Genomic DNA, 19,547 nt, shown 5'->3' with positions numbered 1-19,547 from the left:
AAGATAAAAAAAAGTATGATACAAAACAGATGTAATTACATTTAAAACTGAATTTTTATCTCATACGGCAAAACCAGTACTAAGAAGCGGGAAAATTCGAATGGAAAACGACCTTTTCGTATCTTATGATTATGTATATTTATGCATATGCAATTGTGCAATATTTTTTTTTTTTTTTTATTAAGGTACTTGCATCACTATAATTTATTTAAATGTATGGACCATAGACGGCAGTATAATCGAAAAATATCAAATAGAAATTATCTTGATCGTTAATACATCAATTAAATATTTACATTCTCATTCGAAATAATAATTTATAAACGCGAATGTAATGCTCAAATTGTATAACGCTATTGTTTAATTATAATGAATAATTATGATTTTATTGATGAACTTTAAATATTATTTAGAATAAAATTAATTTCTAATATTTTATTACAAGTATTTAGGAACGATCAGTTTCTCTTAGCTTACATAAAATTTAAGTACCATCTTTATTTAAATTATTTTCTGAAACTTAATTTTCAATTGTATTACTAAATGGTGAGATTTTTATTACAAATATGCATCCAAAGAGTAAGGGATGACAAACATTCTTTCCTTTCACAATCAATCAATTTTCATTATTGTTATTATGAAATTGAAGCAATAAAAAAAGAAAGTATCGACAGACGATCTAATTACTTAGTGCTTAATTCAAATTTTATGAAAATTTATATTTAACTAAAAAATATAATCACTTGATTTTTAATTCAAATTTAATATTTATCTCACTTACAAATATAAAAAATACTTAAATTAATATATCTCTGATAACATGTACAATTTTAAATAGAATAAAATTTCTCTTAAATATAAGAACGAAACAGGTTTATAATTATTTTTTCAAGTCATTTTCCCATCTTGTTTTAAACAGTTTATACAGTTGCATAGCTGTCCTGGCATCTTCGATGGAATTATGTTCTCCGTTTTGTATATCAAGGTCGAGGAATTCTGTTGCTAGTCTCTTTAAACTTGGAGTGGAACCTTTGGTAAGCTTACGAAAGTATTTCGCCGTGTCCCGTTGCAGATGCTTTGGATGAAACAGGAATAAAACGTACAAGTCGTTGTGGAGTGCGTGTCCAACTAATATTCTACCTCTAAGAATGTCCCCTACTTCTTTATGCACAATTTCAAAATCTTCGCCATTTTTTAAGTGATGAGGTCTAATGCCACTAACAGGGGTACGATAATTTTTTACAGTTACCATCGGCTTTACATATTTGTCGTAAATACAAACACCACAGTCATTTACAATAGACACTCTAGCGATCATACTTTCTTTGCCATCTCCAATGCCAACCATTTCACAATCCATAGCTATGCACCTTGTCAATCTGAATTGTTTTCTACTTTCACGTTTATTCTGGTTTGTATAACGTGTTGACATCTATAGTAAATGAGGAGATGTAGCGATACAAGCAATTTGAAACAATACAAATAATTAAACAAAACTTTGATTACCTCTATATTTTCAATAGCTTCTAATAAATCTTTAAGAGATTCTTTTCCAGATGGAAAGTCACTTTTGTTTTTTTCTGATCCCTTATTCATTATTGTATAGACAATTTATATAAATAACCTCAAAATTCAAAACAATTGACATCTAAATCGATAAAACTTATGGAACGTCGTTATTGAACATTTATCTTTGTCGCTACTCTATTTATTATTTCGTCTTTTTACGATGGCGTTTAGCGACCAAACAATAAAATGACAAGATAAATAAAAATAGAGTATATATTTTTATAATATAATAAAATATTGTATACCAACACTTCGTTATTGTTGTTGTCACTATACTTATCTCAATTTTTTTTTAAATTTAACATAATATGCAATAAAACAAATAATCTGTAAATATATTGATATATTAATTACAAAATGCATTGCCAATTATATGCAATACGGAAGGAAGATGGAGTAATATCGTATACTAATGTAATGAAAGTAAAGTGGACTTTCGTCACGTCATATTTTCCTATTGTATGATCATCAATTATTATCTTCATTAATTGAACGAGTAATAAATACATTTTGTATTAGCTACATCCGGTTATGCATGTGATTTTTTAAGGCGTTAAACGCCACAATGATAAGTGCACCTTATCACTCTCAACTACTGTCAGAATTGTGCGATTTGCCGGTATCTCGCACTTCCGATTCTTCATATTACGATAACTTGAGCGCCGAGTAGTCGTCGCACGTGCGTTCGCTTCGACAAACATTGACGAAAATTATAACCGCAACGCATGTAAAATTTTAACCGACCACAGATTGCAACTCGCATTGATAATTATTTTCATAATAATGAACCATTAGGGGCCTGGTTAATTTCATTTAATAACCATCTAATGTAATTGAGTGTGTACGAGGCAGGATTGCATATTAAATTTAAACGCGGAGTAGTAACTATGCTACTCACTAGATGGCTGCGCCCCCTCAGCGATACATCTCACAAGCGACCAAACCAAGCGATAATTTGCGTATAAAAGCTAATTATCCATATACGGTTGTTCGTGAGGCAGACTTGTTTCTTAACGCCGTTACACGAACAAGTACAGTTCTTTCTTTAAGTGACATCGAAAAGCGTATCATTGTAATTTTTATTTACCATCTCTATATGTCAGTGAGTGAATGTGTGTGTGTGTGTGTGCGTGTGCGTGTGCGTCACCTTCCTATGCCAACAAATCTTTAAATAGTTGCGCAATTATTATAACAGCTTATTTATAGATGCGGGGGCAATGTTTTGAAAGTATTTTTTTTGAAATATTTGTTATTTTCACTAATAAAGTATAATAGGCTTTTAAGGGAATACTTAAAAAGAAAAAAAAGATAAAAGAAAAAAAAACACGGCTTACATTTTTCTAGAATTAACGAATAATTTCGTTGGTGAATTCGTAAATTGGTAATTTTACCAATTTCACCGCATAAGTACGCTTATTAAATTTGTCAATTTATGCAAAAAGTAGCATTAACGTTAATCATTAACTCATTAATTAATTAATGCACAGACATTAAAAAAAAATTGAGGTGAAAGAATTCGGTATTTGTTTCATTGTAAAAGTCGGTGTCGATTGTAATAAACTAGCTGGTAAGAATGTCGTGTACGCGTGTGTTTGGTTGGTTCCTCTTTCGTTTCATAAAACGGTAACTTTTTAATAATGTAGAATGCGGCGATGTACGGGGCCATCTCCATCGTTAAAACTCAATTCCGATTGATATGGGCGTCCCGCTCAGTAAATGACCGATCGATCGCATTTTACCTCATCGACCATCGGCGATCGAGCAGCAGCGGCTTCTTCGAATTAGAGATAAGCAATATCCTGGATGGCCGAATTTTTCGAAAGTCGCTTACAATTTAAAAATGCAACGACGAGGCAGGCCATCGGGCGTACGTCGTCGTCGCGTAAGGCGATGGCGTGAAGCCCCCCGAACGCTTAAACAAAATGCCGACGGAGCGAAACTTCGTATTTGCCATACGCGGCGTGTGCGTGTAAGGCCCCGGCGGTGGTGTTGGTTTGTCCGATGAACGACTTGTGTAAGGCCGAGTCGAGCCAGTGGACCTGACCAGCGCCAGTGAAAAAAAGGGAGAAATCTCCCGGGGCCTGACCGCAGAAATTCGCGCATCTTAAAGGACTAGATGTCTTGCCATCGACCGAGTGAGAGCCTTTTCGAACTTCGTGCTTCAAAAACGCTGGTACAGTGACTTTTGAACAGCCACGGCGTAAAATATTCCATAACAAAAAGACAATAAATCAAAGTTAGCTACAACAACAACAACAACAACAACAACAACAACAATAACAATAAGAAAAAACAACAGCAGCTTTAACAATAGCAACAACAACAACAACAACAGCAGCAGCAGCAACAACAACAACGACAACGACGACGACGACGACGACGACGACGACGACGACGACGACGACGACGACGACGACGACGACGACGACGACGACGACGACGACGACGACGACGACGACGACAACAACAAGAACAATAATAATAATAATAATAACAACAACAACAATAATAATAATAATAATAATAATAATAAAACGACGTGTAAGGTGCCGTGGAGAATACAGGAGGAGGTCCCCTCCCCCCCACCCACGTGAAACGAAGCGAAGAATTCGATTCCCAATTTCGATCCCGTCGTCCTAGTTCTCCGAAGATCCAAGAGTCGAAGAGATGCATGGGGGGAGATATAACGTCACGGTCACTCTCACGATCATCCGGTCACGCGAAACGATGGCACGTCGCGCTACTACCATTTATGTGCGAAATATTAGGCGAGTGGAAGGAGAGAGCCGGCGAGTGATTCGCGGACACGGCCGAATATCCGAACCGCCTGGAGAACGCTCTGACACGTAAGAAGAAGCCACGAGAGAAGATGCGAGGCATCGCGCTCACGTCAAGATGGCCTTGACGATAGCCTGCCGCCCGCCCGTACCAGGACTGTGCGATCGATGCATCGGCTGCAGCCACGGTGTAAGACTAGCAACGTGGAGCGAAGTTTACGTTCGTGCCGGCGATTTAGCAACCCCTTAAAGCTCCAGCACGAGCTTTCCTCGAATGGGACTCGACGAGAGCATCGCTGGGAGCGGATAGTTGAGAGGCAAGCGAGAAGAAAAATCGGCCCGAGCATTGCCAAGCAAATCGCCGCTCGTGAAAGGGGGAGGGTGACGGCGTGGGTGGAGCCAGGTGGTATGAGAACACAAGGTGCAGAAGCTCTCGCGAGGCTAACGGAGGTACCTCGTTCGATCATCGTGCGCTTGGCTCGTGCCCGTAACGATAACGAGGAAAAGCTGCCGAAGAAATGTTGCGAGTTCTCGAGGCCTCGGCTACGAGCAGACGCCGGGCTCCGGTAGCCAGTGCATTTATCCTCGGGCGAACAAACGTGCCAAGATAAGCGGCGATCGCGCGTGAACGACGGAGAGCGCCAGCGGGGCGCCACGGAGGTACGGAGACGAGATGGTTCGGCTATTTGGCTATAATACGAGCCAAAGATGAACTTGAAGAAGAAGGAGAGGATCAACGCCCACGTGGTCTCGCTCCCCAAGAGTCTCGGCCAACCGTTTACGGAGAACCCTGACGTTGTCGTAGCACCGCGAAAAGGTGAGATGCGACTCCCCGCCGATTGTGACGAAGAGCTTTCTAGGGCCGCTCTCCCACCCGCCCTCATCCCACCCCACCCCATCCTCCGTCACCGAGGAAAAAAAAAAACCGTTACGAAAAGTGGAGTTGTGGGCCGAAAAAGCGGAGAAATTCGTAGCGACTGGAGAGACTGTAAACGTGTAGCACAGGTAATGTCCCGAACTCGTTTCTGCTCATCCAGTCGGATTACTAAGCGGCATCGACACGACGAGCACTGCACTTCGTCGCCGATATTATAAATAATTACCACGGACAGCGTAATTTCAATTATATTTTGAAGCAGTAGCCTGGCTGATTTCATTATGATTGATACTTGGTCGCGAATGAATTATTAGCTGGCTCGCTCGCTAATGGCGCCGGGAATGTTCGCTAACTGGCCGAATAATGCCTGATAATGCGTGATAATGCGTGGCGAAATTGTCCCTGCGGGGAAGCGAGGTCGAGCTGTCAATTGTAAGGATTAAGCTAAGAATTAACGTAGGGAAAACGCGAGCATCAAGAAAGAATTAAGCGGCGACGGGCCGATTTATTAGAGGTATATGCCGTTCGTCGAATTATCACGATGGAGTGGGAGGGGGGAGGGAGGGGTGAGGGGGGGAGGTGCGATAGAGATATCATAAGTAATTGGGTGAGGAAAAATCGTTGTAAGCGACCTAAATTCATCAATTGCAAACTCGATTCTCTCAGTTTCAAAAGTGCCGAAGATATTGGAGTGCGCGCGAATTAGCTGATTCAACTCGCCATTAGTAAGCAAAATTGAAGCCGAATTGTTGTAAGTAAAGATGAAAGGTAAATATCGTCCGAGTTTCTTATTGGAAGCGATTAAACATCATTGTCATGATAATTGTTATGGAAAAGGCGACGGCTTACTTAAAGCCTGGCGGTGGGCAATGCGAATAATGTCTGTGACTAACCGCGTCGACTTTAAAAATACTTAATACTTTATTACAATCTCGTGAAAGTAGTGATTCGGTTGAGTAAACGATCACACGATTCGACAATGTGTTTAGGTGAAGATTGATATCGTCGTCGCTTCGAAACCTCCTGAAAGTCATTTCATTTGCACGTTCGACTGCCATAAAACTGTTAACCATAAGATATTTTATGATAATAAGAGGCAAGGAGACGCGCCAACTATTGAAAAGAGAGCGAGAGCGTGATTTTTTTGCAAGTAATGGTTTTTTCTTCGTGAAAATAGAATGGATTCATGGTGATTTGTTCAAGTTTTCAGCGAAAACACGTCGCGACGTAAGCCGTAAATCGTAATCTGTAAAGGTTTCTAAGCCTCATTATGTTTAATAATATTGGATTATCCGTAGAATAAAGCGCTGGCCACTTCAGAATACGATCGATCGACGTTTTCTTCTTCAAATTTTCACGCCCTTTGTCTATATAATAATAAATTATTCGCTCACATTCCTTTTATTAACGCAGTATGTATGTATGTAATCATGAGAATAACACGCATTAAAAACGAATTAAGATTAAAATTTGCAAGTTACTTAAATCAACAACTTTTATATTAACTAAAAATACACTCTTACTTAACGCAATGGATATGCGCGATAATTTTCGTTTAAAGAAAAAAAGAAGAAGAAGAATTTATGAGTCCCATCGTTATATCGAAACTCGAAATTCATCGCGCATTACCATTGGCCCAGATGCGATAAATTACATTAATAAATAAAAATTTACTTAGTATAATGTAGTATTACAAAAAAAAAAAAAAAAATAGTCTTTATATAAATTTGGCAAGTAAATTAAAATATTTTACATTTGTACATGATTCTTTACTTGATTAATTCAATTTTAAAAATTGCTGTAGAATGTGTTGCGGCAATCCAAACGTATGAATCTTTGGTAAAATTACTCTTCGGAAATTATTCCTGAGTGATTCTGTCGAACGATTCTTCAAATACTGAAAGAAAAACATTTTCAGAAATGTCCGATAATTTATCAAATTACCTTTATGGATTTGTATAAAAAGTTTGTGAAAACTTACTCCATCTTCGTGTATCTCTTTCCATGTTATTCTACTGGCACCTACAGCAACTTTTCTTTTTGTAATCAAATAGCTTAGCATTAATTTTTGCTCGCGTTCCGTAAAATTTGCCCTAAAAGTAAAGTATTCTAAATGTTAGCGTAAAAAAGAAAAGGAAAATATAATAAGTAAGCAAATAAACCAATCGATAAAAGCAATTACCCTCGACGTGTATTTCGATTAGCTGCCTTAGCATTTGAAGATAATCTATTTGCTGGAGGTAAATAACTCCACCATTCATTTCTACATGGAAATAAATGATATATTTACGATATATTAAAATAATCCTTTATAATTAAACATATAGTGTAATGATCAATTAACTCAAATTGATGAAATTAATATTAACAATTTTTTAATATATATATATATATATATATTATATATATATATATATATATAAGACGCAGAATATTTAAATAATAATGTACTCGTTTATAAATAAGATAAAGTGTAAAAGTTTTTAAAACATTTTAATTGTATTACGTTATATTTTCTTTTTTAATTTTTCATTATCTTTTTAACTTCTTTAACCATTAGAAATATCTAAAAATTATATATATATATATATATATATACATATACATATAAATCTATAAATCTGATATTAGATGTGGGCAGGGAATGGGGAATAGGGAGAGGGAAAGGTAAACATAACTCAACAGGAATAGTATGGGGATAACGACTAAAGACTTGCATCTTTGGGCGGTGCTTTACAATGCGAATAATGTGAAGTTTTTCCGTAAAAGAATTAAAAGGTTCGCCATTAGTACATTATGACGTGTCTTTTCGATTTTCCGTATCTTATCGTAAATGAGAGATTCGGTGCCAAACAGCCTTCCAGGTAAGTCCAATAGGCAAAATGTATAATCCTGTTGTAGCGCTATATTATTATAAGTTGGGTGATAGTAGATTAACAATTTATGCTCTTGCCTTCGAACAATATAAAAACACGCGCGGAAAGTGACGAAGAAAATTAAATATAAGAAAACGATAATTAACTGCGCTTGGTTGCACCATATAATCGTAACGCTGAATTCATGTGCTATCACGTTAAATATCTATTAAACGTGTATTTAACTACTGAATAAATAATAAATAAAATGTTACCCAATATAACGTTCAATTATTTTCATATTCAATCATTTTACCTACATTTCAAAAATTGTTTATTATCTAGGAATCTGTAAAGGGCAGTCATTATGCAGATGTTCCCGCAACCGATTTAACTTTCATTTTCTAAGCTCTCGACAATATCTTCATCCTAATCATTATCCTATTCCAGATTTATTTCACCCCTGTCTCAACGCCACATTAATATTTGTTATTTGATAATTTTCATCATTATTGAAAATAAAGGTATAATAATGGAAGTTAATATAAAAATAATCTATTGAATATTTAAATAAAATACTTGCATATTATTTTCATCTATTTCTACTTCATCATCATCTTCTTCTTCTTCTTCTTCGGAAGTAAGGCCTAATGAATCTCCGCTACTTTCACTCGATTCATCATCTAGCTCCAGATCTACGATACTGATATCAGTGGACTTTGGACATAATTTTCTAAATTTTCTGAAAAATTAAAAATTAAAATTTACAGAAATTAGCACTAACGATATTCCATGCATAATTATGGAATTTTTTCTTTTTAATATGCAGAGTTAATTTGAAGCAAAGAATAATTGCAATGTCAGTACTGCATGAAGAGGTGCACGTGTTTAGTATTGGATACGACCCCATCGCACTAATAAATGTAAGTGTAGGCGATAAAAATTTCATGTAAATGCTGATTAGCGTTATAACAATGCAGCACATCAATAAGTGATTTTCACTATTTATTATGACACTAGCATTTTATGGGTTGTAAGCTACGGTGCATACGTTCATTTTTTTCAAGATAATCTCATCAAACTGTTATCGAATTGAAATACTTACTGAACTCGGTAAAATTGTTAAAGGCCGAAGCTTGCTCGTATATAACAACTTTACTTCTGTCTTGGAACTTGCTTAAGGCATCTACATACAAGAGGTGTCTCTACTCTTTGTTGCATATAACCCCTCCCATGCGTACATCCAATCGCATATATATATATATATATATATATATATATATATATATATATATAATATATATATTTAAAAATGACAAATTCATAGTTTTATACAATTTACCTAGTTATTTTTTTGTTTTCATCTTTAACGGGTGAGTCCTTATCCAAAGAATTGCGAGAAACTCTTTTTCTACTGCATTATTATTTCATCGTTACACATATATATTAAAAAATATAATAAAACAGATAAGTGAATAGTTAAATTACATAAAATAAAATAATTAGTAATATATTTACCTAACAGTTTTATTAGGCATGTTGCAGAAGTTACAAATGTTTTTGGAATCCAGTGATTTACAGAATGAATCATTATTAGGTGTATGTACTTTTTTTTTCCAGTCACTTATTCGAATTTCTCTGAAAAATCATTTATAAATTGAAATTAACTTAACATATAGTCCATAATAAATATTTAATTATAATTATGTTGTAAATAAAATTTTTAATTAGCATAAAATTCAAGTTTCTAATTTTTTTTACAACATATAAACGTAGTTTAAATTATTAATCGTAATTGAGAAATCAGAAGAAACACTGTCGTTACAGGAACTTTTAGGAGTTAATGTTTAAGATGAAAAAATACTGCACAATGCTCAGGTATAACTATAATAGTAATAATAAAATTAAAAATACAATTCAAATCCATGCGAGTGTACAGCATTCCAATTCCAATTTAATATGAAGAATATAAAAATATTTTATGTGTAACAAAAAGGCTTTATACATTGTCAATATAATAGGCCTTTTATTTAGAAAATGATCGTGTACGGTTAAAAATCTTTTTACTAATACGTATGAAACGTGCCATGTTAAAATAATTAATATAAATAAACGATTCTAAAACCTCTTATCGCACTGCATGTTTCTTACAATTAAATCAATCAAAATTAATAATACTAATTAAATAACACGAAAACAATAGATTCACGCTATAAAATTATATGAAAATAGAGTTGAAGTAAAGTCAATCATATCTTACTTAAACTTTGAATTTGTACCATTACTTTTTGAAATTGACGTTTTGCTAAAAAAATCGTTGTCTATAGATTTATGTTTCTTAATTTGCTGTTCATTGTTTTCAAATTGAAGAATTTTTCTAAAATATGGTTTTAATATTATTCATTATTTAGCAACTGAAATGACATTCGTATTTCAAAATTATATAAACAATTACATTACCTCACTTTTTTAGTAATTTCTGGTGTCTTTGTTCCATTTACGAGTTGAATTTTCAGTGTTCTAAAGAAAGGAAATAATCTAATAAATCTATACTCATTTAAACACGTAAAAAATCATGTTTGTACATTATAATATTTTATCAAAAGACTATTCAAAATATCTTACTCAGCATTTTCATTTTGTTTTCTATTATCTTTTAAAATATTTGGACTCCTAGATGAAGTGGTATCTTCATTTTCTATAGCCATTGAAACAAATTCACTCAAATCATTATGTACATCCGATGAACATACATTATCATAGTAATACCTAAAAAGAATGATTTTAAGATTTAATGATTTTATAATTATTCCAATTTTATCATAATATATGAAGATTAAAACCATATATAATATCGTAAGTCATGATGCATTTTATATAAAGAATAATTGAATTATATAATTATGAAAGTCATACAATTATGGAAATTAAAAATTCTATAAAATATCAACATAATTTTCAGTTAAGAAAAATGATGAATGATGAGATTTCAACGAAATGTATTTTTCATGTATAATCTCTTTGTGTATTTCCAACTATAGGTAAGCCTATATGATTCTTAATGAAAAAAATGATTATTATTGATACAATAAATAAGTTTTACTGACAAACAATAAATAATAATTTCTTCCAACAAAGCGTAGCTTAATAATTTGTAAAATAACATATAAAAAAAGAGTTCAAATGACTTTGACAGTTACAACAGGAATTATTACTTGCAGTCTAGAATAAAATATTGTCGTGAAGATTGAAGAAGACTCATAAAATTTGTTCTAAAAATGAGAATTATTAAGTGAATCTACTTCAAGAAGATACAAAATAGCAAAGCTTATTTGCACGATTAATATTTAATACCATGGAATAAGAACAGAAATTTGATATATAAAAATAATAGCCGTTGAAGCCCATTAAAATATTCCATGAATATTATTCATCCTCCAGGTAAAATCCTATTCGTGAACATGTGTATACGGTATGTACAAGTTGATCTTACTATTCCAATATAAATTTTGCAAAATAATAAAGGAGAACTTGTAAGTTTAAATATAGATGGTTAAATTATTGTAATTTTTTTATTAATGCATTAGTTTGTATTATTTCAATTCGTAATTATGTATAGTAGAAAGATAATAAAATAAAAATAACTTTAAAGAAAGCTTAAAAGTTCTTTTAGCTATTTAGCTTTACAAATTAATTTGATATGTTACTGAACAAACAACATAGCTTAGTGAAAAAAAATTATGGCTAATCTAGCGCAATTATGGCATCAAACAGTAACTTTTTGCATTATGTCAATCCCTGATAAATTCTAAGATATCGTAATATATTGTTATTTATCTATTCGTCTAATATTTCAATTGTCAACGATGATATTACAATGGTAACATATGAATTCTCCATACTACTTAATTAATTAATTACGAATAATCCTTAATATTAAAATCGAGATTGGTCAATTAATGATTATAAATTTATGTTTGTACAGTTAAGCCATGCATCGGCAATCGAATTAAAAAGATTATAAAGGCTAAGAAAGAAGTTTAAAATTTTCTGTCAAATATAAAAATATTTTTAATGTTTATATTTAAAATTGCAATCTATATGAGATTATGCTATTTTTGTTTTTAATAATCCTTTTTATGTTTCTATTATTAAAACGATTATATAATTTAAGTTACATATGTTTACCTTTTACAAGAACCTGTTTTCAAAATGTACTTGGAAAATAAGCAGCAAGGATCTATAGATTGGTATACTTTTTCTTGTTTAAATCTGTAAAAATATTTTACTAATTTAAATCCAATATTTGTTAAATCATATTAAAATATATGTAATATTTAAAAAGAAATGACTTAATTTGTCATATATTTCATATATTGTATAAAATATAACTTTTTGTATCATTAAAAGATATTCGATAATAAATTAAAAACAATAACATAAAATGCTTTTAAAACGTGCAACATTAAAATTATTACCTTACATAGAATGAATAAAAATTTAATTTATAATAAATTACTTGATTGCATTATGATAGTATAAGGTAAAACAGAATACCTATAACTGATTATATCAAGTGCTTGCTTAGCTCTTATCGAATCAAGTATATAATTCACTGAATATAAATCCTCACGTGTCTTATTACATTCTCTGTTAAAATATGACTTTTGGGTTAAAATATAATCTGGATCTTTGCAGATTACTCCACTTAATCGCTAAAATGAACACATAACAGTATGATACAAAATGTAGTAAATATATTAATAATAATTTGTATGCTTTATTCGAAATTACATTATACCATAAAAATAAACCATAAAAATATTATTCCTCGAATTATAATTGCAAATATGGACTTTCAATTATATTCATAAACGTAAGTAATTTTTCGACAAAATTACTACTTAAGTTATAAAATTAATATATAGTAATCAAATTCATAACCTCTTAAAATAATTATTTACATTAAATGCTGACTACATAAAGAAAAAACAACAACGGCAACAAGAAACAATTCGTCTTTAATTATACCGGCTGTTAAAACCATTAGAAGCAATGAGAATACCTTAATAATATTTTCAAATCTAAGTTGAATATCGGGTTCCAATCCTTCAAATTGAAAGTAACAATGTTGAAATAAATATCTATGTCTTTCAAAGAAACTTTCATTTTCTCCAAAATTCATATTTTTCCATTAATATAAATATAAATCTATATATACATATATATATATATATATATATATATATATATATATATAGATAGATATATATATATATATATATATATATATATATACAAAAGCGATGCGATACCGTTCAACAGTTTCCGGAGATCAGAGATGATATATTATCATTATTTTTAAAGAACCGATAAATCTCTCATTCGATTGTCATTTGTATCATCACGTATTATGGAAAATTAACGGTTGACAAACGGAGAACGTAAATAATGTTTACTTGAGGCATGCGCAATGGGACTCGTTAGATTATTGGCTCCCATTTGCCCATTCGATGCAAAATTCGAATAATATCTAATGTGTGTAAATGTAGGGATCACATTATTTTTTCACTCTAGCAAACTTCTTAGATTACAAAGTAAAATCTACCTATAAAATTTCATTTACAAATGTCATTCCAATTACAAATATAAGAACAAATACATTGATATACACGATATACTTATATAACACGCATTTAACGTAATTTCAAAGAAAAATTGGTATTGCAGTCTCAGTAAGACACCGAGCGATGGAAATGTCTAAAATTTAATGTAATAATTAAATTGTTCTTAATGTTCGCTATTGCGTTAAAGAACATATAATGCACACAGTTTTCTTTGGTACTGATTTCAAACTCTCGTCTGCATGAGCCAATAAGCTCAAACGAGCCACTTTTATTTTCCGTTAACCCAATTTTAAAAGATGGGCAAGTTGTGATCGCTGCGAACCTATTGGTTTTTCTGGTAAAGCTTCTTCACGGTTATACCGTCGTTAATCAAAAGTAGAGAAATAACGGAGGAAGGATAGTCACGGCCGCATTATATTTTTTAACTAAAAAAACAATGAAAAGCACTCGCTTACTTTCAAACATTTATATAAATTATTTAAATGTATTTCTTTTAAATTCATTTAAAATCTGAAATATATATATATATATATATATATATATATATATATATATATATCAAGCTATATTTATAAATTAGAAATGTTTTCTAATTTTCTAATTTCAAATTGCTTGCTCAATAAATTTCCGTATTGCGAATTCAAAAGGCATAAATAATACGATAGTTATTACATATAATTATTACAACTGATGTCTAATAAATTTTTGCTATTTCACAATTTTATGAAATATCAATTAATGGAGCGATAAGTTTTCTCTACCGATTCTTTTTAAGTTGAACCTAATGACATTTTTATTGATCTTGCGCACAACATATAGTCATACTGTTACTGATTAACCGATTCCTATCGATCACTAGAATCATCGATCTCACTGATAAAAATCTCTATTTAACAATTTCGCTCGCGAAGGCAAGTCCCAATCAATTCGAAGATTTTATCATTAGCGTGACGATTTTACGCGCCGTTTAGTTACATCGATTGGCACGCTCTACCGAATGTGGTATATAGCCAGGGAAGAAATAAAAAAAAAAAAAATCTGCGCTAGTTTTATAACTAATAGACGATTTTATTAAAAATTAAAAATATATACGAAGATATTATTTTCTTTATTTTATTTTTAATGGGAATTATTCAAATAATAGTAATAATAATAATAATAATAATAATAGTATTAGTAGTAGTAACAACAACAACAACAACAACAACAATAATAATAATAACAACAATAATAACAGGTCAATATATTAGTGAAATGTTTCATCGATAGTCGTGACTATCCGCCTTCTTGATACAAATAACTATTTTGTTCAAATTTCATTTAATAAATTAAACATTCTCATCATAAATTATTTTGCCTCGCATAATATTTGTTTCACATATTATTTGCCGCATTAAATTACCTCTGAGAATTTATTTTTGAGCGGGGGCCATCGTGTCTCGAGTATTTCACTTTTGTCCTGTTTACTCAATGATTAGTTTGCGAAAGAGCTCCATTGGACAATCGCGCGGATGCAAATGTTCTGTAGAAATGGAGCGAGCATAATACGAAATAATTAAATGCCTATATAACCCAGATGTGACCTATTAAGATTATTATTAAGATTAACCGTTATTGCGGACCAATACTAACAAGTTCCATCGACAATATCAAAGTGTTGAAATTGATGATGATAATTATTAAGTCCCGATGTAAAAATTAAACACAATTAGCGAATTGTTGTTGAGTTTGTGACGAATGAGTAGTCCGTAAGGTGAGTGGAGAGGATACAGGAGCCCTGATTGTACTGGGATAATGAAATAAAATGATAAAATCCTTATCGTATAATAAGGCGGCTCTATGCACTGGAAGTTTGTCTCGATCGACGATCGAGTAAGAGAACATTAGCACGCGGATTTAATTCGCTTCTTGCGTTCTCGGGTTAAAGGTGCTGCATACTAAATCATTTATCACACGACAAAATATCTTTTTATATTAAAATACTTGCAAATATTTTTGAAATCTCGCGCATTTTCATTATTATGAAATGCATGAAAAGCAGATTTTCGAATTACAGTGCTACTTTTTTACACATTCGTACGCGACGCGGAAGCTCATCACCTCGGCAGTAATAAAACTATAACGTTATGCAGAATAATGTATTTACCGAGTATTGCGGAATTAATGAAATTACAGTTTTCGCAAAATCAGCCTCGTTTCCTACATGTATATTATAATGTATTGTGAGTATTAGCATTACGAGGGTAATTAATTTGTCTGGAAATTCGCAACTCGGTTGAATAATTTTCTTGTTTTAAATATCAATATTTATTTTATTTTCAACATCGACAAAGCAAACATACAGTTTGACCAAAGCTTTCTACTCCGTGCGCGCGAGTTTTGACGAATGCACTAAGAGTGTTATGTTAAATCTTATTTCCAATCGCTGGAAGAGGGTAACGAACACTTTCTTTTTCCTTGTACAATTTGTAATCTAATATCAGGAAAAATGTTGAATTAATAGATATTTTGAACATTGATATATAAATACATATCGTGTAATATTGTTTTTTTTTTCTTCATTTTTTGTTTCAACGTACATTTCAATGATAATGTAATTCAGTTGTATCGTTATGTACGTTGTATCAAGCGCTACACCACGACGTTTCTCGTTTCCTAATAAATTTCATTTGGCTTCGAGAATGTCACCCATGCGTCAAATTTACGCTTACATTTACAATTGCACAACTCATTCTACGTAATAAAGACAATTAATATTTAATTCTCGATTCTTCATGCTCTAAGTCTCAATGGCCAATTTCAATGGCCAGTACGTCAGCTCGAGAGATTTATGTAATGATAGTTTTCGATTTAAGTTCGATAAAAGCTCGGCTACGAGAATAAATAATGCGAGCACCGTCGTAGCTCATCGTCACTGGCGCGGCTGTCCTTAACTATCCCTACACAATCCCTGCACAATCGCAAGGAAAAATCCTTAAATGAGGAATCATTTTAGCCGTCGCCTCATGTGAGCATTACCATGAATCGCGAATCAATTAAAGAAAGTAGTCACTATCGACGTTAATGTAGACGTAATAGAGGCGGCCGTTGACGAGGAGCGAAGCTCGCGATAAAGGGACAGCCGACGATGATTTTCATTGCTCAGGTCGCAAGTATCAGTGGCTCGTTTGGACGATCAATGATTAAAAGTCTCGTGCGAGTCAAGGGGTGCGAACCGTCGAAATTCTCGTTACTAACGTATAATCATGGGCGAATTCCCCGACATCGCGGAGCCCCGAATAAATAAAGAATAAATACATCGGGTAGGATTCACCGTGGAGCGGCGCCCCGTGAAAGTACAATGCAGCGATTGCGAGCGACGGTGCGCGATCGAGCCGTCCGCGGGAAAAGTTGAAAGAACGTTTCGGATCGAGGATCTAATTTTAGAGGTATTATTGGACGACGGTTGCCTTCGATAGAACAACTGCCTCGACTACTTTTATACTAGGCGAGCGAGCGCGCGATATAGATCCCGCTGAAACGCGCAACCTGCAGCATGTCATCGCGTAGGAGCCGAGGGTGAGAGAAAAACGAAACAATACAACATACGTGGCTTATTACATTGCTTTGCATCTCTATTTCACCAGCATTTGCACTTCATGCACGATCGGTGACATAATGCAATGCATTGTGATAGTTAGCGTCATCCCTTTTCGATCCAAGTCGATAAAAGCTGTATTTTTTCTTTTTTTTTTTCTTTTCTTTTTTTTTGCATTGGTAGCACATCTCATTATACGTCCTTTCGAATTAGCTATTCGATGAATAATATTTGCTGATGTACGAACGCGTACGATTTGTGCTTACGTTGGTGGATCATTGATTTTCATTTGTTAGTTCGCGTATTTTATTGATTTGTGTCACGTCTGTATATTTATATATCGCAATATTCGCAACGTACATGCGCATAACAAAAATATCTTGCATTAACTGGTGCATTTATCGCATCGAACTATTTATTGAAATTTGTTGGTGCTTTGCTATCTAAAATTGGCTACAGCCACAAACGCATGTGCATCTAGCTGTAAAATAGTTTAACTCTTCTTTTTTTTTTGCTTTTATTTTTAAAAATTCCATTCTATTGTCGTTACGAGTGAATTTCTATCGATGAATGATGTGAATTATTTTATAAAAGCCACGTAATATGGAGAATAGGAAGGATCTTTAATTAGAGATCAGAGCATAGGTAAACGTAGATAAACTCATTGCTTTATATACACTTGTAATAATCGATGATCGAATGGCAAAAAACAAAACAAATTAAAAAACAAGCAAAAACAAAATAAAAGCGTCAAAAAATTGTAGAGAAGAAAGTCTATGTTTTCATGATAGATAAAGTAAATGAGGAAGATTGACTAAGAATTGAGTGTTGATAGTGAAATTATTGTGATTTTTCGTAAGATAATGATAGAAAGTGGGCCCGAATTTTCGTTAGTAACTTAATTAAGCAATTGCGCAATACGCTAAATGAGTGATTCAATTGTAAAGTCATGTAATCGATAAATATTCTAATATATTCAACGGTAAATTCGACATTTCATTAATTTAGCTTTTAGTAGCAGCGGGCTTTAGATTAAGGGCTCAAAAGATTTAATCGGTAATTGTGAAATCGTATTATAAAATATCTTTGCAGTTGTTTAAGAAATGCTTGAAAGCACGTGAGCGCCGAAAGCCGAGATCGGCGATCGAGTAAATCTCTGCTATTTGACACGTAGATGCACCTAAGTGCGTGCGAATTCGCCTGTTTTCGTATAAAGCAGAATTTATGCTAGAATCCACGCATAGGCATAATTAAAAATTCTCCTATTGCCTCTCCTAATGATCGCGACGCTTACATTTAGAGGTCATTAGTCTAAGAGGAGTAGGAGGAAAAATCAATCCGTTGGTCGAGTTTTTTAAAGTGCAAATAATCATCTCGTCAACTGGTCAGTCAACGCTACGAACAATTCATTTTTAGCCTATTATTAGTCGTTGCATCATTATCTCTCGCAATACCTAGAGAGTTATCGCCACATCTTCGCTTAAGTATCCCAAATACTAAGAAGAACTACATGAATTTTAGATTCTTTCCCGAATTCGAGCGGCACGCCCAGCGAGTCATTTCCAGCGACGAATTTCGTGATCGCTTCGAGGCGCTTTCACGTAGCGGCGACAGGCCCGGAATGATAAGGATTTCACTCGAGGCTTTGGGAGACCCCGACATCTCCATCGGCGACATGTATCGCGGCAAGAACGAGGCGCGATCCAAGGAGCTCCGTCGAGAGGCCACTGTCGCGGGCGAGGTCGCCCATCCAGATAAAGCAGCGGCTATTTTAACGGAGGCGCTCGCATTGGCGCCCTCGCGCAGTCAACTCTTCTTCGAGATTCTTGTGCAACGGGCTCGAGCCTCGTATCGCCAAGGTCACTTGATGCGCTGTGCCAAAGACTGCCAGTACTTCGAGGAGGTGATCTCGCGCGTCCAGGACCAGGCCTTTATGGAGGAGAGCAGAGTGGACGTTCTGCTGCTGCACTCGGACTGCTACAAGGACTTGGGCGCGTCTAGTCGCTCCAACGGCTACTTGAACGAAGCGATGCGATGCATAAGGGAGCTTGCGAGTAAGCGATGCGACGAGGATTATCAAGGAGACGACTATGACGAGCGTTTCAGAATCGAGAAACTTGAGCTTTTGAAATATTTCCTCAACCGGAAGCAGCAGCGGGTCGATAACACCGATAAACCTCTCCGGGTCCAAGCGATAATACATCGGGTGAGGTTCGATTTTGTTTTTCAAAGTGCGGCGGTGAGAGCGGCGTGACGAGAGGGACG

The 19,547-nt window shown here is 33.7% G+C and overlaps 4 protein-coding genes across 5 annotated transcripts in view; 1 reads left to right on the top strand and 3 right to left on the bottom strand.

Moving 5' to 3' along the window:
* Positions 1-850: 850 nt before the first annotated feature.
* On the bottom strand, positions 851-1,574 carry LOC105362264 (RNA exonuclease 4). Its single transcript, XM_082978851.1, has 2 exons — positions 1,507-1,574; positions 851-1,432 (listed from the first exon to the last, which is right to left on the bottom strand). The coding sequence occupies exon 2, from the start codon at positions 1,430-1,432 to the stop codon at positions 881-883; it is 552 nt and encodes a 183-aa protein (XP_082834977.1). The 5' UTR covers positions 1,507-1,574; the 3' UTR covers positions 851-880.
* A 5,404-nt stretch (positions 1,575-6,978) lies between these two features.
* LOC105362262 (uncharacterized) lies at positions 6,979-8,909 on the bottom strand. Of its 2 annotated transcripts, none has more exons than XR_912878.1 (4): positions 8,662-8,847; positions 7,406-7,486; positions 7,205-7,316; positions 6,979-7,120 (listed from the first exon to the last, which is right to left on the bottom strand). XR_912878.1 is itself a non-coding variant. In XM_011499660.1 (4 exons), the coding sequence occupies exons 2-4, from the start codon at positions 7,482-7,484 to the stop codon at positions 7,001-7,003; spliced, it is 327 nt and encodes a 108-aa protein (XP_011497962.1). In that variant the 5' UTR covers positions 7,485-7,486; positions 8,662-8,909; the 3' UTR covers positions 6,979-7,000. The 2 variants fall into 2 exon arrangements, 1 of the variants encoding a protein (XP_011497962.1); XM_011499660.1 differs by having other exon boundaries at positions 7,205-7,332; positions 8,662-8,909.
* Positions 8,910-9,233: 324 nt separating this feature from the next.
* LOC105362425 (uncharacterized) lies at positions 9,234-13,264 on the bottom strand. Its single transcript, XM_011499865.1, has 9 exons — positions 13,144-13,264; positions 12,636-12,793; positions 12,267-12,350; positions 10,704-10,847; positions 10,539-10,598; positions 10,339-10,455; positions 9,597-9,716; positions 9,421-9,489; positions 9,234-9,264 (listed from the first exon to the last, which is right to left on the bottom strand). Exons 1-9 carry the CDS (start codon positions 13,261-13,263, stop codon positions 9,234-9,236), a joined length of 903 nt encoding a protein of 300 aa, XP_011498167.1. The 5' UTR covers position 13,264.
* A 5,287-nt stretch (positions 13,265-18,551) lies between these two features.
* LOC105362260 (SET and MYND domain-containing protein 4) overlaps positions 18,552-19,547 on the top strand; it is a 4,089-nt gene continuing 3,093 nt past the window's right edge. Inside the window, exon 1 of the mRNA XM_011499658.1 lies at positions 18,552-19,467. Coding sequence (XP_011497960.1) covers positions 18,793-19,467 — 675 coding nt within the window. The 5' untranslated portion in view covers positions 18,552-18,792. The remainder of the gene's footprint in view (positions 19,468-19,547) is intronic.

The sequence above is a fragment of the Ceratosolen solmsi genome, unplaced genomic scaffold (assembly GCF_000503995.2).
Source record: "Ceratosolen solmsi marchali unplaced genomic scaffold, CerSol_1.0 scaffold35, whole genome shotgun sequence".
Classification (NCBI taxonomy): domain Eukaryota; kingdom Metazoa; phylum Arthropoda; class Insecta; order Hymenoptera; family Agaonidae; genus Ceratosolen; species Ceratosolen solmsi.
This window is presented reverse-complemented; position numbering and strand designations above follow the sequence as displayed.